The 27,033-nt window shown below is 43.2% G+C and overlaps 1 protein-coding gene across 3 annotated transcripts; it reads right to left on the minus strand.

The window, feature by feature from the left end:
- On the minus strand, nt 1–26,641 carry LOC112225967 (zinc finger protein 652). Of its 3 annotated transcripts, none has more exons than XM_024390123.2 (6): nt 26,306–26,641; nt 17,282–18,782; nt 16,597–16,744; nt 14,710–14,825; nt 5,030–5,174; nt 1–3,773 (listed from the first exon to the last, which is right to left on the minus strand). In XM_024390123.2, the coding sequence occupies exons 2-6, from the start codon at nt 18,473–18,475 to the stop codon at nt 3,172–3,174; spliced, it is 2,205 nt and encodes a 734-aa protein (XP_024245891.2). In that variant the 5' UTR covers nt 18,476–18,782; nt 26,306–26,641; the 3' UTR covers nt 1–3,171. The 3 variants fall into 3 exon arrangements, with proteins under 3 accessions (XP_024245891.2, XP_042162969.1, XP_024245892.2); XM_042307035.1 differs by having other exon boundaries at nt 26,301–26,641; XM_024390124.2 differs by lacking the exon at nt 26,306–26,641 and adding an exon at nt 18,884–18,973.
- Between the last annotated feature and the right edge of the window lie 392 nt (nt 26,642–27,033).

The following is a 27,033-nucleotide window of genomic DNA, read 5'->3' on the forward strand; positions in this document are numbered from 1 at the left end:
TGTGATAATTATGGCTACTCGTTTTTTACTTCTGAAAGTTAGCAGTCTGTTAAATGTACATTATTAAAAAAAGGCCCAACATTACAACTTCTCCTCAATCTCCAAAAACAAACATACAAAACAACCCCCCCACCCCCACCAAAAAAACAACCCAGGACAGTATAAAGCTGCACAATTTTGTACCAGATACTCACAATAATAAAATATGCAATGCTACATTAAGTGGTTAAAAATACTTGAGGGGAAAAAGTATATTGATTTTTTTTTAAAAACATCTTTAAAGAATATACATTGTTATTTTTCTTAACTAGCCAGGATTTTAGTCAAAAGTGCATTCTATATAACAAATATGAAAGGAGGAGAATCATACAGTAAATCGGAAGAGAAAATGTTACACAACAAAGAGGAACCTCTGGATATGAGGCAGACAAACACCTCAATGTATTTCAGATCAGATAAAGCAGGGAGGGGCTAGTGTAAAAATCGCCAAAGCAGGAGGAACAACACTACTCGATCACTCTTTGGGAGTCCATATTAGAGCCAGTCTATTGACTTACAGGAATAAAAACAAAACAAATATATGAACTAAACAAAACATTTCCTTATGCCATGGTCCCTTCCACGCTATCCACCTCCAGATTGATTCTCCTCCTTTTCCTTACTCAAACAGCCACTCACCAAACCAACCGCCTCCTTCCTCCACGAACCAACACATCACTTCACTCACACAATGCATTGTCAGTCCCTCCCTTCACTGCGACTCACGCAGCAGTAAAGTGCAGAGGATACACACAAATAGAAAAGCTTTTTAAAACGAACGGGGAAAAAAAGAAAGAAAAAAAAGCCTCATACTGAAACGCCATGATAAACAGCAAGTAACTCATGGTTAAGCTGATACTGAGGCCCAACTAACAGACCCACAGTAATGGCAGAATGGTTGTAGCTCTCTAGAGGGTGGGCATCTGTTAAACCAAATCCAATGGGCCAAATACCCGCAACTCAAGGTGGTACAGGGACTTGCTAATGGATGCTACTGTTCCTCTTCAGTTTCTCCCAATATACAAACAGTAACCTGATCCACTACTCAGCCTGAACCACCACTATGCTATACCCATTATGTGTTAATCCACAGAAACATGTCAGACATATTCTTGTGTGTGTGTGTGTACAAAATCAACCTCAGAACCCCCTTCAACAGATGGCACGGCTTTAGCAGGGAGTGCAGAGGGAGAGACCCAGAGAGTTGAACGACAGAAAGAATATGGCCCAGAGGGGTTCCATTTTGCCATTACTGAGACAAACACACACCTTAACGTTGCTCCTCAACACTCAGTCTTATCTGAGAAGAGGGGGGTGGACAACATCCTACAACCCACTACCAACAATCTGACAAGACAGAATCTCTCTCGGTCATTCATCAATACGAACAACAACATCATACAATGGGACAGCGGGAACATTCACACAATTAAAAGGTTACATATGCAAATGTGATTTCTTTGAGTAAATGTACAACTTGAGTAAATGTATCTAACACCAGAAATTGAAACGCATGTTAGACATAATCCTCCAACCGATCACTCAACAGGATGTTCCGAGCGAGATGAGAACAATTCTTCAGTCTGAAACTGAATGTAGCATATTTCCAGAAAATATCACTAGAAAATAACACATTTGATTGCTAAACCGTTAGCCCGTATCACTACATCTAGGCAACATTCAGCATGTTTTGATTCATCATTATTTGCCAACGTGTGAGATAGGGCCTCAATGGTTGGTTAACCTTATACAGTATATGTAACACTAAGGAGAACAAACCGTTACATTAGAACAACAAAACGTGTCCTGCTCCACACCAAGCTGTGGAAGATGGGCTGGTTGGGAAAAATATACAGATTTTTCAGTTAAGAGTTGTGCTGAAAAGGTCAGAACCTTGTGTTTTAATGACCTTTTACAGGGTGACCCGTATTATCTCAGCAGCAGCAGTGGGGGAAGAGACAGAGTAGCGAGAGACAGAGAAAGAGAGAGAGAGACAGAAGAGACATGCGAGGTCCAGGTTGGGTCGTATGTGATAACCCGTCACAGTGGCGGTATTTGAACTGTTTTGATTACAGAAGACAAAAAAATAAAATAATCTCTTGTCAAGCATTTTGTGTGAAGTGAGACCAGTGATGACGTACTGCTTTTTGAAGTGTGTGTGTGTGTGTGACACATGACAGCACGTTCAGGTTCATCACGTTTGTTCTGTTGGGAACGTCTGACCTTGTCAGCTCTAAGACTGTATATGTCAGTCAAGAAGACAAATCCCAGAACTGCATAACAACAACACAACCAATCCCACACACTGTTACATTACACTCCAGATGTTACGAGAGCTAGCCTGTGTATAAGAAATATGTCTAGTACTGCAATGAAAGCACCAATTAACCAGAATCTCTGTTGCAACAGACTAGTAGTAGCACTAACAGGCATTTTCTAACCTCCCCACTGTGACCTATGGCAGTGATTCCTGGCCTACTGCTGGTAGAGCCAGTGTGGAATTCCTTAGGGAGACAGTGGGAGACCCAGTTGGCACCAGGATGGTAAAACATTCAACAAGACCTTGGTGACCCCATGATCCTACGGGTCAGCCTTAGGACCAGGACTTACAACTCCCCCGAATTGTGCAACCGTTGTTAAAGTCAGTCGACGCGAAGGACTAAGTTGATGAAATGGATCTGTTCTGACCCGCTACCTGGATAAGGAACCACTAGTAGAATAATGACATTAGCAGCTGTCAGTGGAGAGGATAAAATGGACACAAACAAGGGATAACTCACATACCGGTACACACACACAGCCTTCTACCATGGGAGGCAGGTTGTCTAAGAACACAGGATTTTCAAAGAATATTTTCACAAGAAAAGATATGAGCAAAGAGGTTGTAAAAATCTGTGTCAGTTGACTTGGGACTTTAGCTAAGTGGGTCACTCACTTATCTAAAGTGTAGACTGAAAGTGTACCTGTCTGTATCCCTCACGCTCTCCCACACACACTGGTGTGTACTGAGCTGTGAGTGTCATGTTCATATCAGTATTCGAGGGGCCGTTCTACACCAGGGGCCAGGGAGAGTTGGGGTGGGGGTAATCGAGGTGTGGCAGGCAGGCCTGGAGCCCAGGGCCCACATAGGGTTCAGTGATGCTGGGGGGCCCCAGGCCCCTTGTCCTGCGGTGCCATGTAACGCATGTAGCTGCTGTCCTCCTGCCCACAGTGGGTGAGGGGCTCGCTCTTGAAGAGGGCAGGGGGAGGAGAGACAGGGGGCACAGGCAGGTGGTGGTGGGGGAGAGGGGGTGCTTGCAGGGGCGTGCCAGGGTGGTGCTGCTGCTGTTGTGACGTGTGGTGGTGAGGGAGATGGTGAGAGGGGGTCATGTGCAGGTGGGAGAAGGTGGCGTGTCCCATGGGGGCGCGTGGGGGAAGAGCCCCTCCTGCCGGACTGAGGCCCAGAGGGGCGGAGGTGGTGGCAGCTGAGGGAGCGAGGCCCGGGCCGGGGCCAGAGGAGGAGGGGGCAGAGAGGTGGAGAGGCATGGGGAGGCTGCTGGCCTGCAGAGTCACAGGGCTGGTGACCCGGAAGCACTTCTCCTTGTGGGCCTTGAGCATGTTGGAGAAGCGGAAGCGCTGGCTGCACAACTCGCAGGGGTAGGGCTTCTCTCCTGTGTGGGTGCGGCGGTGGCGCTTCATGTTGGGCCGGCTGGTGAAGCTCTTCCCACAGATCTCACAGATGAACGGCTTCTCTCCTGCAGGGGACAGGGACGGTGAGAAAGGAGAAAGAGAGAGGCAAAAGGAGAGTCAGGGACTAAATCACCCCAATTAGTTGAACTTTCACACGTCACAGAACCTCATGCATGAGAAGAATAATACACAACCTGGCAACACTTTTAAGTCCTGTGCTGATTAAAGCGCTCTGAACTTCATGAAGAAGTTGTCTGATTGCAAAGTTAAGGTCCCCGTAGGAGAGTATTAGTGGTCATTGCTGTCTAACCACCCACTCAGCGATGCCACACTTTGGGATGAGATGTGAAAATGAACAACGGCTGTCCATTCGAGAGCTGCTCTCATTACCCTTTCATTCAATGTGCCCGTTACCACCCCCGTACACTCATTCACAGCTCACTCAAAGCAACTCTCGGCTTTAATCTGAGCTGCATGTTTTTTCCTGAGAGGCTCCGGTAAACCATTTACAGTATGACAGTGGATAATTTAATCGTGACAAATTATACTGGGGCCATTTTGTTAATGTTCTGCAACTTCTGTGAAGTAGGTAAGTTCCAGAGGAAAGGATAAACCTTGGGGGAAGAAGAAAGAAAGAAGGACGAAGAAGAAGTGTGTGTATTACAAGGCATCACTGGGTGTGTCTCCGACCACAGGAGGCCAAATTGGTCAGCGGCGGCCGGGAGAGAGGGTCAAATAATTACACCATACAAAAATAACCACCAGGGCAGAGTGCAGGGAATCCGCCCACATTAGGGAGGGAGAAATGACATTAAAAAAAAGACTGAAAAAGAACAGGCCCGCGGCAGAGGAGAAAATGTAAGATGTAATATAGAATGCGTCAGGGTAGTCATTAGAAGTAGACATGGAGGAGAGACACCACTGATACTTTGCCACCCTCTCATTATGTAGACTGGGCGAGGTCTCGGTACCGCTCGTCCTGGGACGCCCCGTTTATTTCCTTTTATAGAGCATCTACGGTGACTCACTGGCTGACTAGGGATCAAGACTGAAGGGCCATGCAGACTCTCCAGTAAATGGGATGGCTTTGGTCAGGGAGCATTTCCGAATGTTGAAGACTGAAGAAGTCTGGCTTCTAACATTATTGGAAGACTAGTGTCTGAATGTTTGGCTTCAAAACATTTTGATGACAGGAAAAAGTTCAAAAGGCTTTTTATAGGAATAGGTCCTTGAGGGTGTGCTTTGTAATTGCACGTTTGTGTCAAACAAATTCCTCAGTGAGTGTGTGAGTGTAAACAGCTGTGTGTGTTCTCTGTCTCACCGGTGTGTGTTTTCATGTGCTCGTCAAAGTACTGCTTCATGTTGAAGTCCTTGCCACACCACTGACACATGAACTGCTTGTGTCCGATGTGGATGCTCATGTGGGAGCGTAGCTGGTACTTATACTGGAACCTCTCGGCACAGTTCTACAGGGAGGAGAGAGAGACATTTAGGGTGTCCCAAACAGCACCCTATTCCCTTGTAAGTGCACTGCTTTTTGACCAGGACCCATAGGGGAATAGTAGTGCACTATTATTGGAAATTGGGTGCCGTTTGGGATGTAGCCATTTAGACTACATTGCACATACACAATCATGCCTGGAATGGAAATTCATAAGGGCTACTATATAATAATATACACATACATAAACAAAACATAATATATACCTAACACAGATGCAGTGGAAGAAGGAGCCCACTACGCAGTACTGGGTCTGCAGTGCTCTTTAATAACAATGTAATGACACGTTAGTGCTTTATTTAACCACATGGAGCCCCCACAGCCCCACCAACCACACGTTCCCAGACAACCTTTGTGGTTGGCCACACAGAGGCCCACCCAGGTTGAGGTGGTACCTGCTTCCTACAGAATGTTCTATAAACCAGAATGCTGGGTTTGCAGACGAACACCTGAGGTGAGTTCAACAAGGGTTTTGTTTCCCCCGAACATGTTATTTAGTAACAATTTCGGTTGAACAATTTGAATGAACATTCCAAAGCGTTACAATGAAGCCGCAAAAGGCTCCTTTTTGTAAGGAATACCGTGGCTTTTTAAGGCGCAATATTCAAACTGAAAATGACTTTGCTCTTAATACACGTAAGTGATTATTTGTAGTGGCAGTTCAGACCCGACACAGGCACGTACACTTCCGGTCAAAAGTTTTAGAACACCTACTAAATTCAGGGTTTTTTATTTATTTACTTTGACTAATTTCTACATTGTAGAATAATAGTGAAGACATCAAAACTATGAAATAACACATATGGAATCATGTAGTAACCAAAAGTGTCAAACATATTTTATATTCTTCAAAGTAGCCACCCTTTGCCTTGATGACAGCTTTGCACACTCTTGGCATTCTCTCAACCAGCTTCATGAGGTAGTCACCTGAAATGCATTTCAATTAACAGGTGTGCCTTGTTAAAAGTGAATTTGTGGAATTTATTTCCTTCTTAATGCATTTGAGACAATCAGTTGTGTTGTGACAAGGTAGGGGTGGTATACAGAAGACAGCCCTATTTGGTAAAAGACCAAGTCCATATTATGGCAAGAACAGCTCAAATAAGCAAAGAGAAACGACAGTCCATCATTACTTTAAGACATGAAGGTCAGTCAATACAGAACATTTCAAGAACTTTGAATGTTTCTTCAAGTGCAGTCGCAAAAACCATCAAGCGCTATGATGAAACTGGCTCTCATGAGGACCGCCACAGGAAAGGAAGACGCAGAGTTACCTCTGCTGCAAAGGATAAGTTCATTAGTTGCCAGCCTCTGAAATTGCAGCCCAAATAAATACTTCAGAGTTCAAGTAACAGACACATCTCAACACCAACTTTTCAAAGGAGACTGTGTGAATCAGGCCTTCATGGTCAAACTGCTGCAAAGATACCACTAAAGGACACCAATAAGAAGAATCGACTTGCTGGGGCCAAGAAACACGAGCAATGGACATTAGACCGGTGGAAATGTCTCCTTTGGTCTGGAGTCCAGATTTATGGTTCCAACCGCCGTGTCTTTGTGAGACCCGGTGCGGGTGAACGGATTATCTCCACACGTGTATTTTCCGCCGTAAAGCATGGAGGAGGTGGTGCTATGGTGTGGGGGTGCTTTGCTGGTGACACTGTGAATCAAGGAACACTTAACCAGCATGGCTACCACAGGTGTCTCATAGTAAAGAACATGTCTGGAGTCGGGACAAGACAGGCAGGCAGCGTTTCTCAGCCAGTCGTAATCATGAATCGGTTGGTATCATTTTAAGGATATATACAAAGAAATTTAAATTGAGAAAAGGTAAAAAGATAAAGTGCAGATAGTTTGCAGTCTTTCCAGCTTCAGTTTGAAGTGATTGTGTTAGCTGTGTTGTTGACTAGATTCTCTGAACAATAGTTTCCTGACGAGAGAGCAAATGTTCCAGGTGAAATTGCGCCTCATTAGCTCATTGTTATGGATGTGTCCAAATAATTGTCACTAGAAAACAGCTTAAAACAAATGCAGCTACTGTTGTTATTCTGGCTGCACTGTTTGACGTGACTGTAAATTAGCCATAGTTTGCTAGCTAGGGATAAGAAGGTTGCCTGCCAGTATGGCAATGTAACATTTAGAATGAACGACTGGGTAGCGTCCATAGACATAGAACAAAAAGACTGAACGATATGTTGGTAACCCGTTGTATAAAAGTGATGCCTTCGAAGCCGGTGTTTGGAGGATATATTGGAACTAGAGGTCAACCGATTATGATTTTTCAACGCCGATACCGATTATTGGAGGACCCAAAAAAGCTGATACCGATTAAATTGGCCAATTCAGAAATTATACATACATACATACTACACAGTTGAAGTCAGAAGTTTACATACACCTTAGCCAAATATATTTAAACTCAGTTTCACAATTCCTGACATTTAATCCTAGTAAAAATCCCATGTGAAATAATAGTAGAGTATTATTTATTTCAGCTTATATTTCTTTCATCACATTCCCAGTGGGTCAGAAGTTTACATACACTCAATTAGTATTTGGTAGCATTACCTTTAAATTGTTTAACTTGGGTCAAATGTTTCGAGTAGCCTTCCCACAATAAGTTGGGTGAATTTTGGCCCATTCCTCCTGACAGAGCTGGTATAACGGAGTCAGGTTTGTCGGCCTCCTTGCTCGCACATGCTTTTTCAGTCCTGACACAAATTTTCTATTGGATTGAGGTCGGGGCTTTGTGATGGCCACTCCAATATCTTGACTTTGTTGTCCTTGAGTCATTTTGCCACAACTTTGGAAGTATGCTTGGAGTCATTGTCCATTTGGAAGACCATTTGTGACCAAGCTTTAACTTCCTGACTGATGTCTTGAGATGTTGCTTCAATATATCCACATAATTTTCCATCCTCATGGTGCCATCTATTTTGTGAAGTGCACCAGTCCCTCCTGCAGCAAACAACATGATGCTGCCACCCCCGTGCTTCACGGTTGGGATGGTGTTCTTCAGCTTGCAAGCCTCCCCTTTTCCCCCCAAACATAACAATGGTCATTATGGCCAAACAGTTCTATTTTTGTTTCATCAGACCAGAGGAAATTTCCCCAAAAAGTACGATCTTTGTCCCCGCGTGCGGGGCGTGCGTAGATAGATATTTGTAATACTGTCAATTACAACAATACTGAATTAACAATTAACACTTATTTTAACTTAATATAATACATAAATAATATCTATTTAGTCTCAAATAAATAATGAAACGTGCTCAATTTGGTTTTTAAAAAATCGTGAGATTTTGAGTGAAAACCTTCCATCAGGAGTTGATATGCTTGAAGTCATAAACAGTGCTGTGATTCAAGCATTGCTAAGAGCCACTGGCTAACGCAGTAGAGTTTGAATGAATGCTTACGAGTCTGCTGCTGCCTACCACCGCTCAGTCAGACTGCTCTATCAAATCATAGACTTAATTATAATATATTAAACACAGAAATACGAGTCGTTGGTCATTAATATGGTCAAATCCGGAAACTATCATTTCGAAACAAAACGTTTATTCTTTCAGTGAAATACGGAACCGTTCCGTATTTTATTAGACGGGTGGAAACCCTAAGACTAAATATTGCTGTTACATTGTATAACCTTCAATGTTATGTCATAATTATGTAAAATTCTGGCAAATTAGTTCGCAACGAGCCAGGCGGCCCAAACTGTTGCATATACCCTGACTGCTTGCGATGAATGCAAGTGGCAATTTCTCTAGTTAATATTGCCTGCTAACATGAATGTCTTTTAACTAAATATGCAGATTTAAAAATATATACTTCTGTGTATTGATTTTAAGAAAGGCATTGGTGTTTATGGTTAGGTTCATTCGTGCAACAATTGTGCATTTTTGATGAATGAGCTTTTGTTAAATCATCCCCCATTTGGCGAAGTAGGCTGTGATTCAATGATAAATTAACAGGCACCGCATTGATTATATGCAACACAGGACAAGATAGTTAACCTAGCAATATCATCAACCATGTGTAGTTAACTAGTGATTATGTGAAGATTGATTGTTTTTTTATAAGATAAGTTTAATGCTAGCTAGCAACGTACCTTTGCGCCTTGCTGTACACATGTAACATGTGATCAGCCTGCCACGCAGTTTCCTCGTGGAATGCAATGTAATCAGCCATAATTGGTGTCCAAAAATGCTGATTACCGATTGTTATGAAAACTTGAAATTGTCCCCAATTAAATCGGCCATGCCGATTAATCGGTCGAATTCTATTTGGAACTGTTTTGCCAGCCCTCGACGAACAACACCCGTGCCAATATATCCTCCAAACACAGGCTTCTCGGGCATTATCACTTAATCAAATCAAACTTTACTTGTCACATGTGCCAAATACAACAAGTGTAGACTTTAAGGTGAAATGCTTACTTACTACAAGCCCTTAACCAAAAGTGCAGTTCAAGAAGAAGAGTTAAGAAAATATTTACCAAGTAGACTAAAATAAAAAGTAACACAATACGATTTATTAAATTGTTCAGCAGTCTTATGGCTTGGGGGTAGAAGCTGTTGAGGAGCCTTTTGGTCCTAGACTTAGCGCTCTGGTACCGCTTGCAGTGCAGTAGCAGAGAAAACAGTCTATAACTTCGGTGACTGGAGTCTCTTGACAATTTTATGGGTTTTCTTCTGACATAGGTCTGGCGCCCATTGTATAGGTCTGGGTGGCAGAAAGCTTGACCCCAGTGATGTACTGGGCCGTACCCTCTGTAGCGCCTTATGGTCAGATGCCGAGCAGTTGCCATACCAGGCAACCATGTACCATGTAACTGGTCAGGATGCTCTCGATGGTGCAGCTGCAGAACCTTTTGAGGATCTGGGGACCCATGCAAAATATTTAGTCTCCAAAAGGGGAAAAGGTTTTGTCATGCCCTCTTCACGACTGTCTTGGTGTGCTTGGACCATGATAGCTTGTTGGTGATGTGGACACCAAGGAACTTGAAACTCTCGACCCGCTCCACTACAGCCCTGTCAATGTTAATGGGGGCCTGTTCGACCCGCCTTTTCCTGTAGTCCACGATCAGCTCCTTTGTCTTGCTCACATTGAGGAAGAGGTTGTTATCATGGCACCACACTGCCAGTTCTCCTCCCTATAGGCCATCTAATCTTCGTTGGTGGTTATCAGGCCCACCACTGTTGTGTCGTCAGCAAACTTAATGATGGTGTTGGAGTCGTATTTGGCCAAGCAGTCGTGGGTGAACAGGGAATACAGGAGGGGACTAAGTACACACCCGAGGGGCCCCAGTGCTGAGGATCAGAGTGGCAGACGTGTTGTTGCCTACTTTTACCACTTGGGGGTGGCCCATCAGGAAATCCAGGATCCAGTTGCAGAGGGAGTTGTTCAGTCCCAGAGTCCTTAACTTAGTGATGAGCTTCGTGGGCACCCAGGTGCTGAACGTTGAGCTGCAGTCAACGAACAGCATTCTCGCATAGGTGTTCCTTTTGTCCAGGTGAGAAAGGGCAGTATGGAGTGCGATTGAGACATCTGTGGTTCTGTTGGGGCAGTATGCGAATTGGAGACAGGGAGGATGCTGTTGATGTGAGCCATGACCAGCCTTTCAAAGCACTTCATGACTACTGACTTGAGTGCCACAGGGTGGTAATTATTTAGGCAGGTCACCTTCGCCTCCTTGGGTACAGGGACTATGGTGGTCTGCTTGAAACATGTAGGTATTACAGACGCAGTCAGGGAGAGGTTGAAAATGTCAGTGACACTTGGTCCGCGCATGCTTTGAGTACACGTCCTGGTAATCCGTTTGGCCCAGCAACTTCGTGAATGCTGTCCTGCACAAAGGTTTTGATCACATCGGCTACCGAGAGTGTTATCACACAGTCATTCAGAACAACTGATGCTCTTGTGCATGCTTCAGGGTTAATTGCCTCAAAAGTGAGCATAAAAGGCATTAGGCTCATCTGGCAGGCTCACGCCACTGAGCAGCTCGCGCCTGGGTTTCCCTTTGTAGTCCGTAATAGTTGTCAAGCCCTGCCACATCTGACGAGCATCAGAGCCGGTGTAGTAGGATTCAAAGTTAATCCTATATTGACGCTTTGCTTGCCCAATTGCTCGTCCGAGGGCACAGCGGGACCTATAAGCATCCGGATTAGTCTCCTGCTCCTTGAAAGCGGCAGCTCTAGCCTTTAGCTCGATGCGGATGTTGCCTGCAATCCATGGCTTCTGGTTGGGACATGTACGTAGTCACTGTGGGGACGACGTCATCGATGCACTTATTGATGAAGCCGATGACTGAGGTGGTGTACTCCTCAATGCCATTGGATGAATCCCGGAACACACCCCAGTCTGCGCCAGAAAAACAGTCCTGTAGTGTAGCATCCGCGTCATCTGACCACTTCCGTATTGAGCGAGTCACTGGAACTTCCTGCTCTAGTTTCTGCTTGTAAGCAGGAATCAGGAGGATAGAATTATTGTCAGATTTGACAAATGGAGGGTAGGGGAGAGCTTTGTATGCATCTCTGTGTGTGGAGTAAAGGCGGTCTAGAATGTAAGTTTTCCCGTATCAAAGTCCCCGGCCACCAGGAGTGCCGCTTCTGGGTGAGCACCCTCTCCCTTGCCCATGGCGTTATAGAGTTGGTTGAGAGCGGTCTTAATGCCAGCCTCGTTCTGTGGTGGTAAATAAACGGCTATGAGTAATATAGATGAGAACTCTCTTGGTAGATAGTGTGGTCTACAGCTTATCATAAGGTACTCTACCTCCGGCGAGCAATACCTTGAGACTTCTTTAATATTAGACATTGCGCACCAGCTGTTATTGACAAATAGACACACACCCCCACCCCTCGTCTTACCAGAGGTAGTCTCTGTTCTGCAGGTGCATGGAAAATCCCGCTAGCTCTATATTGTCCGTATCGTCGTTCAGCCACGTCTCGGCGAAACACAAGATGCCACAGTCCCCAACGTCCTGTTGGTAGGACAATCCCAATCGTAGGTCATCAATTCCACCCTCCAATGATTGCACGCTAGCAAGAATGGATGGCAGTGGGAGCCCACTCGCTCACCTACGGATTCTCAGAAGGCTGACCGATCTGTGGCACCTTTTCTTCATGCAAAAGGCCTGTTTCAGTGAAAGCAGGACATCCATCTCGATGGACCCGCCAAAGGAAAACGTTTCTTCCCCGTTGAGTAATCGCTGTTCTGATGTCCGGAAGTTATTTTCAGTCATAAGAAATGGTAGCAGGGACATTAAAAAAAGAAGTTACACAAAACACACACAAAAAAGAACAAAATAGCACAATTGGTTGGGAGAATGTAAAACGTCAGACATGTTCCTCGGCGCCATCTTGTATATTAGCGAACGTTGGAACTCTTATTGGTCTATTAACTTATACCACCTAGTGATGTCACCAGGCAAACCAAAACTCCATCCATGCATCCACTTGAGGGGTATACTACGAAGGAAGCTAGATCTACTCAGGGTCTTCTAAGGCTAGCCAGCTTCAGTTAGCTTCACATTCAAGCTCAGGCTTAATCCATACTACGATGGTGGATATTGCTCGTCCACCTGCCACTAACTCTGGCAGGCTTATAACTGTGTGTAAATGTCACACATGGCTAGTAAATGCCGAACTCTTCATTGAGACCATGCTGAAACATCAATCCATGGGCAAGTCGGCACCACATTTTAATTTGTGCCAAATTCAAATTGAAAGAAATGTTGTACTGCAAATGTAGCAGGCTATGGTCCGAAATGGGCTTTTAAAAGTGCTGTTTTTATTTGATTACTTATCGTTAATGCCGGCTTTGCTGTGCTTTTCAAAGCATAAGCACCTCCCACTCCTAGCAATAAAATAATTGTATTAAGTCATACAAAAAGTTTACTGTGTGTGAGGTTTCAAATGCATTCTGTCATTACTAAAATGTGGAACGTGATAGGAATTTTAACATTACAATTGAATATTCAGTCGTCTTCCTCACATGAAGGGGATGATACGAGAGGGAAGGAATCTGAATTTATTGGTCCTTAACTCGCAGCTCAGACATTCAGTATAAATGGAGTTACTTGACCCGGGGCAGGTAGTTATGAAGGATTCCTTGCCATAGAAATGTACCTTGGTGAGCCTCGTTGTACTGGTTATCCCGAGTTGAACTCAGAGTTAGCTCTCTAACTGCTCAAACCTGATTCGTAGTATAGGGCTCCACTGATTGGAAGGTCCTATGTAGATAGTTGCTGGTTGAAAAAAAATAAAACTATTCGGAATTAACACCTATCAAATGTTTTCACTTTTACATTGTTAGTTTCATCAGCTGTCGTACAACAATATTACACAAAACACAGAAAAAACAGAGTTGACTGCACTGGGTCTTTAAAAAAAAAGTAACCAGTCCAAAATAATCCAACTTCACCCGTCTGTAATTTTATTCCAGTTATTCTGTACACCATGTGTGTATTCATGGTCTGCTAATGTTTGACATGGACATGTTGCATCTAGACCTGGTTGCTTACACTAGCTAGCCGTTGCTACAACTGTGTGACCGTAAACATTTAGGGATAGTTTTTATGTAGTCAAGTGTGCCTTGGTTCAACAGTAATCACCATTTTGGAGCAGTCACAGTACAAGAGGCCATATTCTTCTGTTCAAACAACCCCATAGTTGTCTAAATCCTGCCCAGTCTGTCTGAGTTAGCAAGTCAAACCTCACCAGCTAGAAGTCAATATTTAAGCATTCTAAAACAAATATGAATACATTGACATGAATACTATTCATTCTCTGTTAAACACTGTCCTTATAACGCAAATATTCATGAGAAAAAAAAGGTGTATACACTCTATAAAGTAATCTTGAACTTAATCTTCTCCAGACCGAATGCAGGTGGATGTTCTATTTGAAAGATCTCCATCCATCATGCATGAATGAAGATGTGTTATTGAAGGGTTTCTGTAACTGGTATATTGCCACTTATCGGTGTTTCCTACCCCCATCTAGTGGTCTCTCTAGCACCCTACTCTATTACAATCCTGTGGTATACAGTATATTCTGAGGAAATTATCACATGGTATATGTAAAAGCAATATTTGATGACATTACTCTGTTCGCTTTTGTATATAATCTAGATCATGCATTCTATTGTACTAGGTACTGATACATAGACGTTCTGATGTGTTTTCTTGCTTGATCATGTGACATACAATTATTCTTGAAACAGAAGCCAGACGTGCGTGCCGACCATTCCGACTGATGGCCCGAGGCCGAAACATTTGTGTTTTGTTGTCACCTTTCATTTCTGATTTTGAAGGGAACCATGATGATTTTAATAAACATCTTTATTATGCTTTCAAGCCTCAGTTTTGGATTTATTTTCTTTTTGTTTTTGACAGTGTGTCTCCATCTCTTCCAATACTCTATAAAGTGAAATAAATCTTCTGTTTCAGTCTGTGTTTGAGTGTGGGAAGGACAGTGCGACTGCAAGTCTAAACAGCTCACCTCACAGCGGAAGGGCTTCTCCCCAGAGTGCTGCAGCGAGTGAACCTTCAGGGACATGCTGCGCTTGAACGACTTGCCACAGGTCTCACAGGTGAACGGCATGTCCTTAGTGTGAGCTGCAGAGAGAAATTAACAGGTTAAAGGAGGACAACTACCAGAGGGACAGGGGTCAGATATTGGGGCGTTAAGTTTCATGATGCTCAAAAGTGAAGAGTATTTATTCTCTCTCAATAATAGAGAGCGATCTGAATGTAGCTCCACGAAAGAGCAAGACAGGCAAGAGAGTGAGTTCCTTCCAATTGAGATGGATGTATAGAGCCCTGCAAAAGTATGCCTACCCACATTTGAATGTTACAAAGTGGGAGTAAAATGGATTTAAATTGTCAAAAATCTACCCAACATACTCTTATGTCAAAGTGGAAGAATAATTCCATTGTAGAAAACTCAAATATAGTCATTGCCTAAGTATTCAGCCCCTTTGTTTAGACAAGCCTAAATGAATTCAGGAGTAAACTGTGGCTTAACAAATCACACAAGTTACATGGACTCACAGTGTGAAATAATAGGGGTTGATATGATATTTAAATGACTAACCCTTCCTCTGTCCCCCATACATACCACATATGTAAGGTCCCTCAGTCAAGTACTGAATGTCAAGCACAGATTCAACTACAAAGACCAGGGAACTTTTCAAACGCCTCATAAAGAAGGGCAGTGATTGGTAGATGGGTAACAATAACAAATCAGACATTGAATATCTCTTCACGCATGGCTAAGTTAATAATTGTGCTTTGGATGATGTATTAAACCACCCAAACACATCAAAGATACAGTCATCCATTCTGAACTGAGCAGCAGGACAGGAATGAAACTGCTCAGGGATGTTACCCTGGGGATATTGAAACCATTACAGAGTTCAATGGCAGTGATGGGAGAAAACTGAAGATGGCTCAACAACATTGTAGTGGCTCCACAACAATGACTTAAATGACAGAATGAAAAGAAGAACACAAATATTCCAAAACATGCATCTCGTATGCTACAGGACAGTAAAGAAATCCTGCAAATCAATACACTTTATGGCCTAAATGCAAAGCCTTATGTTTGGGGGAAAATTCAACACATCACTGAGTAACTGCCTCTTTATTTACAAGCATGGTGGTGGCTGCATCATGGTATGGTATGCTTGCCATCGGCAAATACTGGGGAGGTTTTCGAGATAAAAAAGAAACAGGGTGGAGCTAAGCACAAACTCTTAGAGGAAAACTTGATTTAGTCCGCTTTACACCAGACACTGGGAGAGGAATTCAAATTTCAGCAGGACAATAACCTACAACACAAGGCCAAATATACACTGGAGTTGATTACGAAGAAATTTGGAATTTTCCTGAGTGGCCATGGGACAGTTGACTTAAATCTACTTGGAAAATCTACGGCAAGACTTTAGAAAATGGCTGTCTGGCCATGATCTGCAACATCTTGACAGAGCTTGAAGAATTATGAGAAGAATAATGGGCTAATATTGCACAATAAAAGGTGTGTAAAGCTCTTAAGAGATTTAGCCAAAACAACTCACAGCTGTAATCGCTGCCAAGGGTGTTTCTAACATGTATCGACTCAGGGAGCTGAATACTTATGTAACAACAATATTTTTTAACTTATACATTAAAATAAATAAAAATGTACACATTTTATTCAACTTTGACAGAGTATTTTGAGTAAGTTGCTGACAAATTGAAATTAAATCCATTTTAATCCCACTTTGTAACAACAAAATGTGAAGAAATCCAAGGGGTATGAATACTTTTGTAAGGCACTGCATATCCTATTAGGGACATTTTGGAGTTACCAGGAAGAGCAGGAATAGACAAACTGGAGTCCACCTACCAACCATGTGCTTGCGGACATGAGCCATCGTGTAGAACTTCTTGTCACAGATCTCACAGGCAAACTTCTTCTCTGCGTAGCCGTGCACGATCTTGATGTGCTCGTGCAGCGACCACAGCTTCTTGAAAGACTTGTTGCAGGAGACGCACTGAGCAGCAGAACACCACACACAGATAATGCATTAAGAAACGGGTGATGACTGTTGTTGTTTTGTGACATTGATTACCACGATACACCCTGACAGAATCCAAGAACAGGAGGAAGCAGCTGAGACAATCCCGTGTCTGGAGGCTGCAGATGGTATTTCCCACACTGCTGTAACAGTATCTGTCTAGGCTGGTTCCTAATGCTCCGATTCCCTCTGCTGGACAAATCTTTTCTTACATCCTTCAAATCCCAGAAATCTGGCCTTGATGACAAACTGAGATTTTAATTTCACTGTACCTGGTATGTAACTGTACCCAACCAAAGTACCTAATCAATGGACTCCTTTTGATTGCTCAGGTCAAAAACACAGTGTACATCTAATTAAAAAGCAGAGGCCAGGGCAGCGTCCCAAATGGCCCCCTTTTCCCTACATAGTGCACTACTTTTGACCAGGGCCCCCACATGGCTCTGGTCAAAAGTAGTACATTGTATAGGGAATAGGGGGTCATTTGAGACATGCACCAGCTCTCCTCCTTACCTGGATGTTCTTTTCACAGTCAGTCTGCTGGTGTAAGGCCAGCTCGCTCTCCAGGACAAACTTCTTGCCACACTTGTCACAGATTTGCATGCGTCTATGTGTGACGTTCATGTGCTTCTCCAGGTACCAGCGGGTGTTGAAGACACGTGGGCACTTTTCACACGCCAGCGTCTCCCGCTCCTCCCCATCCTCTTTATGCCCTGTGGCAGAGCCAGCTGAGGAGGGGGTCCCCTTGCCCTCCCTGGCAGCCCGGCGCGTCCTCTTGGGCGGCTGGGTGGTCTTCTTCCGTCGGCCCCTGGTGGTCATGCCGGTGGTGCCCAGAGCGGTGCACTGGGTATTCCTCCGGGGCTGACTGGTAGCGGGGGCCACCCCACGCCGGACCCGCTTGGCTCTCGTTCTGCGGCTCTCTATTTCTTCCTCCTCTTCTTCCTCCTCCAGATCTTCCTCTTCTTCTTCTTCTTCTTCTTCTTCATCATCCTCCTCCTCCTCTTCTTCTTCTTCGCTGCAGTGTCTCTCTGAGGCATCAGTTTGGGTGGCAGACTTGTCCCCCTTTGATACGTTAAGTGTCTGATTGTTCAAGTTGACCTCCACGATGATCTGCTCCCGCTTGAAGGACTCCTCTTCCTCCTCCTCAGAGTCCTCGGAGGTGCCCCCATTGCCTGCCTGGGATCCCTGCGCACCCCCCTCCTGCCCTACTGTCCCCTCTCTGTAGTACTGCTGCTGGGAGGACAGCAGACCCCCAGTCAGCGGCGGGGACAACTGACTGGGGGTCTGGTCACCCATTGGGGTCTTGGCTGCCATCTTGTTGTCCACTAGCACAGAGTAAGGCTTGCCCCCGCCCTCCCGCTTGTACAGCTTGCCCGCTAGGTCCAGGTCTGGGGCAGGGGAGTGGTAGTAGGACTGGGCCACCTGCTGTGTTCTGCGCCCCTCCTGTGACATCCCACCTGGGCTGGACACCTCTCCCTTCAGGCTCTGGCAGGATTTCATGTGTGAGGGAGGGGGAGACTGTAGTAGTGCTAGTTGAAGCACAGCCAGAGGTTTGTTAGCAGTGTTGGTATTCTTAAACTGTGAGAGTACCCTCGCTATGTTGTAAGGAGGGGCAGGGGGAACGGAAGCAATCCCCCACCCCTCCCGCCACTGAGGAGACAGGAAGGAGGAAGGGAAGAAAGCGTCACCCAGATTCAAACAGGGCATCCATGCTTAAGACTGAGGACAGACCGCGAGTGACATTCTGCTACAGCTTTGTTCCATAGGCTTTTGTTGAGCTCGACTCTCAAAGCTTCTCTGGAAGCTGGGGTGTCTGCTCTTCAACCTCTGAGGTTTCGGTCTCTCCGCTGATGAAGCCTCTCAGGTTAGTCTCTCGCTCGAGGCTGTCAATGTTATATTGTCCGTCGGGGCTTCAGCCTTTAAGCTTCCGTCTTGAGGGGGAGCTTCACGCCGGACTTTGAGCTGCAGTCGGAACTTCTGTGCCTCGTTTCAGGAGCCATCTGCAATCTGCCGCCTGTGAGAGCAAGAGAAACAGAGAACGAGAGATTAGGCTGAATTGTGTGACAAGTGTGTGGTGCTGCCTCAGAGTGAGTGTGTCTGATGTGAAACTACAACCTGGGGTAGGCGTTGTGAACCGAGACTGAGCCATGCTTCACCGCAACCGTTTCACTGGCATGTGTGAACATCCAAACCACACGTATCAGAGCTTTGTGAGAGAGGACTTAACCCCAAACACACTCCTCCTGCTCGTCACAATCTATTTATGCTTTCAGGTCAAATCATCTTTCATCAATCTCACCATCTTGTTAACCAGACTTGATATATGCCATTATAATCATTAAACAAAAAAAACAAAAACGATACGGTCACATTTAATCAGAAAACCCCATCTTCCATCTCGGCTTTCAAAACACCAGTTCCGCAATACTTAAATCTCAGCTTTCACATTTCAATAGCAGTTAATACCCTGCCATGTATAACAATATTCGTACACTGGTATGAAATACACAATTTTGCTTTATTTACTTTGCCTGGTAAGTCACTGAGAACACAGTCTCTTTTACAATAACGATTAATGACGGAGCAATGATAATTGGAAATTGTGTAGGCCTCTATCTCAACAAACTTATTGAAAAAGTAAGCAATTTGCTCATTTCAATTGGCTCCTTGAACTCTGATTAAAGGTGTATGCTACTTCAATGCATGTATGATTTGCACTCGTACCTTAACGCCTATAAATGTCACCCACCCCCACACACACGCACCCACCCACCTATTGTGGCAGTTACAGCGCACAAAATAACCACAGTATGGGAGCTGTAAACGAGCTCAACCACAGGAAACTGTACATCAGCTTCTCTGTGTGAGTGAGTGATTGAGCGAGCCTGCACAGCGCATGTGATCAAAGAACAAATATATTTTGCGTATAGGAGAGTGTTTGAAAATGTAAACGAAGCGCTTGCATTATTCTTGTTACTTGGCGTTTGAGGGGTCATTTACTGCCTGCGCCTATAACACCGGCATGGCAGTGACCCTCGAGGCACAGTGGAGAGGAGACTAGGAAGTCGGACATAGCTACAAATTTAAGATTTTTGTTATTTCCACATGTACGTTTGACCCCAAATGACCTTGGGCACGGTCGCTGACTCAGCACTGGAGTTGGTTTCTTGACTTGCAACGACTTCGAGAGCCACTAGAAAAAAAAACATTTCCTCTCTCATAAACAACAAACATCCTCTGCTCAACGGCCCAATATAGGCTAACCGTCACAACCCACCTCAAGTCTTATAAAACCCTCCCCCCCTAACTCAAAACTAAATACAGGGAGATTCCACAGCTGCTTTCAAATCAATGCAATAATCAAGACAGATAGTGATATTAGAGAAGACACCTTTTATACCTTTCAAGCAATGACTTCATAACTATTCTGCTACAGACAGTCTACAATAGTGATGGGGGAAAATGTACAGTTACATATCACTATATTACTGATACTTTGACTCCAAGTAATGATTTGAAAGATGTGTGTGTATACACACACACGCACCACACACACACACTAGAGGTCGACCGATTAATTAGGGCCGATTTCAAGTTTTCATAACAATCGGAAATCGGTATTTTTGGGCGCCGATTTAAAAAATATTTTATTTTTATACCGTAATTTTAACTAGGCAAGTCAGTTAAGAACACATTCTTATTTTCAATGACGGCCTAGGAACAGTGGGTTAACTGCCTTGTTCAGGGGCAGAACAACAGATTTTCACCTTGTCAGCTCGGGGGATCCAATCTTGCAACCGTACAGTTAACTAGACCAACGCAATAACGACCTGCCTCTCTCTCGTTGCACTCCACAAGGAGTCTGCCTGTTATGTGAATGCAGTAAGACAAGGTAAGTTGCTAGCTAGCATTAAACTTATCTTATGAAAAACAATCAATCATAATCACTAGTTAACTACACATGGTTACTAGATATTATACTATTACTAGATATTATCTAGCGTGTCCTGCGTTGCATATAATCTGAGCATACAAGTACCAAAGTATCGGACTGAGCGGTGGTAGGTAGAGGTAAACATTCATTCAAACAGCACTTTCGTGCATTTTGACAGCAGCTCTTCGTTGTGCGTCAAGCATTGCGTTGTTTATGACTTCAAGCTTATCAACTCCCGAGATGAGGCTGGTGTAACCGAAGTGAAATGGCTAGCTAGTTAGCACGCACTAATTGTCGTTGTGTTGCTGGTTCGAGCCCAGGGAGGAGCGAGGAGAGGGGCGGAAGCTATACTGTTATACTGGCAATACTAAAGTGCCTATAAGAACATCCAATAGTAAAAGGTTAATGAAATACAAATGATATAGAGGGAAATAGTCCTATAATTCCTAAAATAACTACAACCTAAAACTTCTTACCTGGGAATATTGAAGACTCATGTTAAAAGGAACCACCAGCTTTCATATGTTCTCATGTTCTGAGCAAGGAATTGAAACGTTAGCTTTCTTACATATTTTTATTTGTACCTTTATTTAACTAGGCAAGACAGTTAAGAACAAATTCTTATTTTCAATGACGGCCTAGGAACAGTGGGTTAACTGCCTGTCCAGGGGCAGAACAACAGATTTGTACCTTGTCAGCTCGGGGGTTTGAACTTGCAACATTCCGGTTACTAGTCCAACACTCTAACCACTAGGCTAACCTGCCGCATAGCACATATTGCACTTTTACTTTCTTCTCCAACACTTTGTTTTTGCATTATTTAAACCCAATTGAACATTTTTCATTATTTACTTGAGGCTAAATTGATTTTATTGATGTATTATATTAAGTTAAAATAAGTGTTCATTCAGTATTGATGTAATTGTCATTATTTCAAATAAAAAAGCTAAATTAATACCGATTAATCGGTATCGGCCTTCCAATAATCGGGACCAGTATCGGCCTTAAAATCATAATCGGTCGTCCTCTAATACACACTCCTAGAAACCTGTGTCAAAACACTGGTATTTTTCATCCTATAGTTTGTTCCCCCATCTTTTTAAACAGTGAGCGAACATGTTTTCAGTTATTTTATTTCCATGACTGATCAAAACTAATTTTCTCTTGCTCTCTCGTCTCTCTGCAGAAGAAAGACAGTGAGCAACATGTTTGGAATATCAAATTGAAAAAAAATTGAAAAAAAATTGCAGTACCGAATCGGAATGCATATTTAATCGTGAGAATCCCAATACATATCGTATCGGTACCTAAGTATCGTGACAATATCGTATCTTGAGGTCCCTGGCAATTCCCAGCCCTAGTCTAAAAGCAGTCTGTTCCGATGATGTGGAGAGTGATTCTGATCAAGCCAAAGAGGACCTCTAATAACAGATTGTAGGCCGCTGGAGAGTCTGAGGCCGAGTTCCACACACAGCCCCAAACTCTCTGGGTCCACCTCCGCCTCTATCCACTACACTAACGTTGCGAGAAGTACAATTCTGGAACAGACCGACTCAAATACACACATGCAAGCACTCAAACAGAATGCCTGCTGCTGTGTGTGGACAATTTTTTATTTTATATAAAAAATTAAAAAAATAGAATCAGAGGACAGACATGCATAGGCATTTAGACAAAAGCAAAACAATACACCCCCACCCACCACCTTTCTTCCGGTGCATGTTTACTTTCTGAGAATTGGACCGCTCTAGGTGCATTACAACCACAAGAGGAGGGAGTGGAGAGCACTGCGTGGTATAGAGCACCTCGTCTCACCTACTGGAGCATTAAAAACTCCCTCAGATACTCTCCTGCCCCGTATGCAGGTGTGATGTTAGATCTGTCAGAACCAATTCAATAGGCCCTGTACTCTCTTAACAGCTGCGTATGCACAGGAATGTAGCAGGGTCAAGAAGACAGAGGCCTGTGCATTGATGATCCCTCTGAGTGGAGTGAGTGTCAAATGAGTCACGGCTTTCCTGATGCGCTACGCAGGCAGATGTAGGCCTACCTTTACACCAAGGGTTTCAAACTCATTCAGAGGTCCGAGCATCTGCAGGTTTTTGGTTTTCCCCTTTCAATGAAGACCTGCATAACCAGGTGTGGGGAGTTCCTTACTAATCAGTAACCATAATTCAATAAAGTACAAGGGTGGAGTGAAAACCCGCAGACACTCGGCCCTCCGTGGAATGAGTTTAACATATGCCTTACACCGAAGACTGAGGGTTCGTTCTACTAAGTGAAGATTTGCAAAGAAATTACTGGACCAGAACTTATGACAACTTTGCACAAACTTAGTGGTGTTCCGGTCATTAACATGATCAAACAGAGAGCGTGTGCAAACGTTCCACAACCACACACAGGACAGCTGAGGTTACGCAACTCGTATTTAGTAAAATCCTTACTTAGATGAGTCACAGTAGATTTTCACTCACAATGAGAGAGCACGGCCCTTTGATGTGGTGAGCAGGAAGAGAGCAGACTTCACAATATCAGTGGTAATTGTACGATTACCTTGTCAGATGTCGAGGTTAAATTCAGTGTAAATTCGGTTGTTTATGACTCCGCTTTTTCCAGTTTGGTAGTGCTGAGCGATTCATGCTTTTTGAGGTTGGTCCTGTTTCAGCTTGCTTATTAAAAATAAACAGTTTTCGATTTAAATTATTTCTTTATACATTAAATGCACTGTGTATTATGTGAGTTGAATGCTGTAACACAGAATAAAAAAATGTATACAAGTTGCAGTGAGGTAGTGACTACCCATTACTGCTTATCACTTATTAACCATCATTTCTTCACAGTACTTTAATCAAATATTTATGTTGTGTATATTACATTTGTTTTAATTGATGACTATTATTTAATCCTAAATCATCTCTATAGAGCTGCTGCCTACGCAGTTTGACAAAAATCACTATTTCTTCAAAGTAAATACGGCATACTGTTATGACTGCTGCATACCAACTGTCAATCACTTAGATCATGTATTTTCAGTTAAAGATACCTTGCAAAGCAACTGCTCTCCATCCCTCACTTTGTAGAATATTGGCCCGTTGGAAACTACAACTCCATACTACATCGCACAGTTCGGGCTTGATCTGATTTGTCTCTAGAGAAACTGCGCAATGTCTGCAATGAGCTCACAGGGGAAAAAAACAGAACAAAATGCAATTCAAATATTTGAACTGACATTGGTCAATTAGTTGTTTACATTTTTTTATATCTAAAGTATCTGCAAGATGGGCTCAAATCATGTGCAGATGGTAATCGCAACTTTATGTTGGTAAATTGCATGTAGATAGTGCCATGTCGAGGGTATGCATCAAAGTGTGTCAGGTGAATCCTTCCCAGAGGTTTAGTTTCAATGCATTATTCTGCATCATTGAATTCCACCCCCCTCTGCCTGTGGACTTTAATGAGCTTTCCCTTTGGGGCAAATGTGTGAGGGTTCACATTCCTGACTCCAAACTCATAAGACCTTAACCAGCTCACTGTGTTGCGCACAGGAGGGGAGCCCCATGCCCCTGTAAGTATTTGTGCCTAAGCTTTCTACATGTATAGATAGAAGGAAGGGCAGCAGTGGTAGGCGATCATGCTTTGAACTTCCACTCTTTCCTAAACTCTAACCAAATGCTCTTTCCCTCTCTCAGTGGTGTAAAGTACTTAAGTAGTTATTTAAAGTCTATTTACTTAAGTCGTTTTTTGTGGTATCTGTAATTCACTACATCCCTGAAGAAAACTATATACTGTTTACCCCATACATTTACCCTGATACGCAAAAGTACTTTTGAATGCTTAGCAGGGCAGGAAATTTATCAAAATTCACACACTTATCATACCTACTTGCCTCTGATCTGGCGGACTCACTAAACACATGCTTTGTTTGTAAATGATGTCTGAATGTTGGAGTGTGCCCCTGGCTATCAGTAAATTAAAATAAACAAGAAAATGATGCCACCTGGTTCGCTTAATATAAGGAATTTGAAATTATTTACACTTTTACATAAAAGTATATTTTAGCAATTACATTTACTTTTGATACTTAAGTAAATTTCAAATCAAATACTTTTACTCAAGTAGTATTTTACTGGTTGACTTCCACTTGAGTCATTTTCTATTAAGGCATTTTACTTTTACTCAAGTATGAAGTTGTTGTACATTTTCCACCACTACCCTCTCTGTGACAACACTGGAAAGAAAGAGGGGGAAGGATCGGACGATGAAATGCAACAACGTAGGCTAATGAGATGGTCCATGGTGAGTCTCAGTTTTGACAGGTGAGAAGTCTGTCAACCTTAGAGTGAAAATACTAATAAACACATACTGAAAGCCCTTAAAATACATGTCACAGTCATTCGTGAGAGCTTGCCATTTAGCTACTATTGACAAACACATTTATCTATGAAGTTGGGTCTGACGATGTTATGAAGGAACTGGAAGCGAATGTTGTTTTAGAAATGAGGCTATATTCAACACAGCGAACGTGTGCATGGCAAATGACACCTCATAAAAGCGTCTGCACAACCGACATATCGTCTCAATAAAAGTTGACATTTTGTTTCGCAAGAATTGGCAAGGCTGCAGCTGGGCCTAAATCACGGCGGACACACTGCAAAGCAATCCTTTGCCCCCTTTCTCAAACATAACAGACGATCTAGCACGAACGCTAACTCTGCTTCGTTTGTAATCAATCTGGCCTAGCTAGCTATTTCGCCAGCTGGCTAGCTAGGTTAACTTGCTAGCTACGTCAATTTGGCGCTAACTTTACCAACCCGCGATTTATTTTCAAAATACTAACAATTGATAAAATACGCATGGCTATATTAGTTGAATCCTACAAACTCCAAAACAACGCATATTAACAACTATTACACGATTGAATGCAGTTTGTCGGTAACAACCAACTTTAAAAAATGAGTGCAAAGAAAGGGTTAAACAAAAAGGAAACGTTGGTTGGTCAAGACCGTCGGACGGAAGGCCGTTCGGCTAGCCAATTTATTAGCTATCTAAATAATGCTTTTATTTTACATTGTCTTTGTTAGAATGTATTTTTCCAACCAAACTATTTGCATGTATCTACCTAGCTAAACAAGCTCGCCACGCACTGTCCGTTTCACCAGAAATAATACTAGCTAAAGCAAATGTGAATTACCATGGCACATGGCTAACGATAGCTAGCAAATCCTAGCTAATCACAGACGACTTTCACTTTTTTTTTAACCCAAAACCTCCCAGATATAAATCGGCTAAACCGATATTTTACACCAGTATACAATATTGCAGTATCAAATCGTATACAAGGTTAAACATGTCATTATTTGTTAATACAATTGTTTAACAATCATAGCTACAAGAATCTTTAAAAGAAAATCCTATTCCCGATGAAAACCCTAGCATGATAGCGCACAGCTCGTTACATACTCCATGACGGTTTATTGTCAGCAGTCTAGCTTGATAATAACCAAGACAAGAAAATCCTCCATTCGTTTTGCATTGTAGACAAATGTCATGTTTGTAAATACATGAAAAAATATACAATAACTTGTAGAGAAATTTTACCTTACCTTCGGTGAGAGCGCCCTCTTTCTCATTTCGTGCAATCAGTTGCAAGGGATTCTGGAGTGCTGCAGACGCACAAAAAGAGCCAGCTACTGTTGCAGTACACCACTTTTTGATAATCCTATTGCATGCTCAATTGCAAATGTGTTTGTACTAATACATTTTTTTAATGTATGACACTGATATGTTAGCAGTGCTACTGTAGATCCATCGCTACGTGGCCCAGACAAGGTCTCGCGCGCACTTACGTTACCGACCTCACTCATCCCAGGCACTGACAGGCAGGCCGCTGTCTGGGTTGGGTAGGCGCGCCACAATTTTTTCGTCTCCCCTCCAAACCAGACAGGGCACAATGCGCGCACTCGTGTCTGTCCCCATCTTTAGCCGGGAATTTATAAGAAAACCAGAGCTGGAATAGACACGGAATCAGTTACTGGAAAAGGCGTACTGCATGAAATGTTCATCTAAATGGCAATGCCCAGATGTCGGAGATTTGTTGGATACAGTATTTCACCTGATACATTTTTTCCATTGCCCATTTCCTGGACATAGAAGCCTGTAAGGATGGATGTACTAACCAAACACAGTAGATTAAGACTGCTCCGTTGTTCGTCTGTAACCACCCTTCAAAATGTGTAATAATGTGTAACTGTATATTAAGCAACTTTCCCCTCTGACCTAGGTACTGAAGTGTAATTGTCATTTGAAGTATGCCAATTACGGACATACGAAT

This window comes from Oncorhynchus tshawytscha, linkage group LG27 (assembly GCF_018296145.1).
Source record: "Oncorhynchus tshawytscha isolate Ot180627B linkage group LG27, Otsh_v2.0, whole genome shotgun sequence".
In the NCBI taxonomy this organism is placed as follows: domain Eukaryota; kingdom Metazoa; phylum Chordata; class Actinopteri; order Salmoniformes; family Salmonidae; genus Oncorhynchus; species Oncorhynchus tshawytscha.

Bases quoted from the DNA above. Each gene is read 5' to 3' on its own strand.
- LOC112225967 (XM_024390123.2), bottom strand. From the start codon at position 18,475: ATGCCCTGTTTGAATCTGGGTGACGCTTTCTTCCCTTCCTCCTTCCTG. The intron at 14,826-16,596 runs GTAGGTGGACTC...TTCTCTCTGCAG, and splicing joins TGTCCGCAAGCACATGGTTG to CTCACACTAAGGACATGCCG. The intron at 3,774-5,029 runs GTGAGACAGAGA...TGTCCCCTGCAG, and splicing joins GCACATGAAAACACACACCG to GAGAGAAGCCGTTCATCTGT.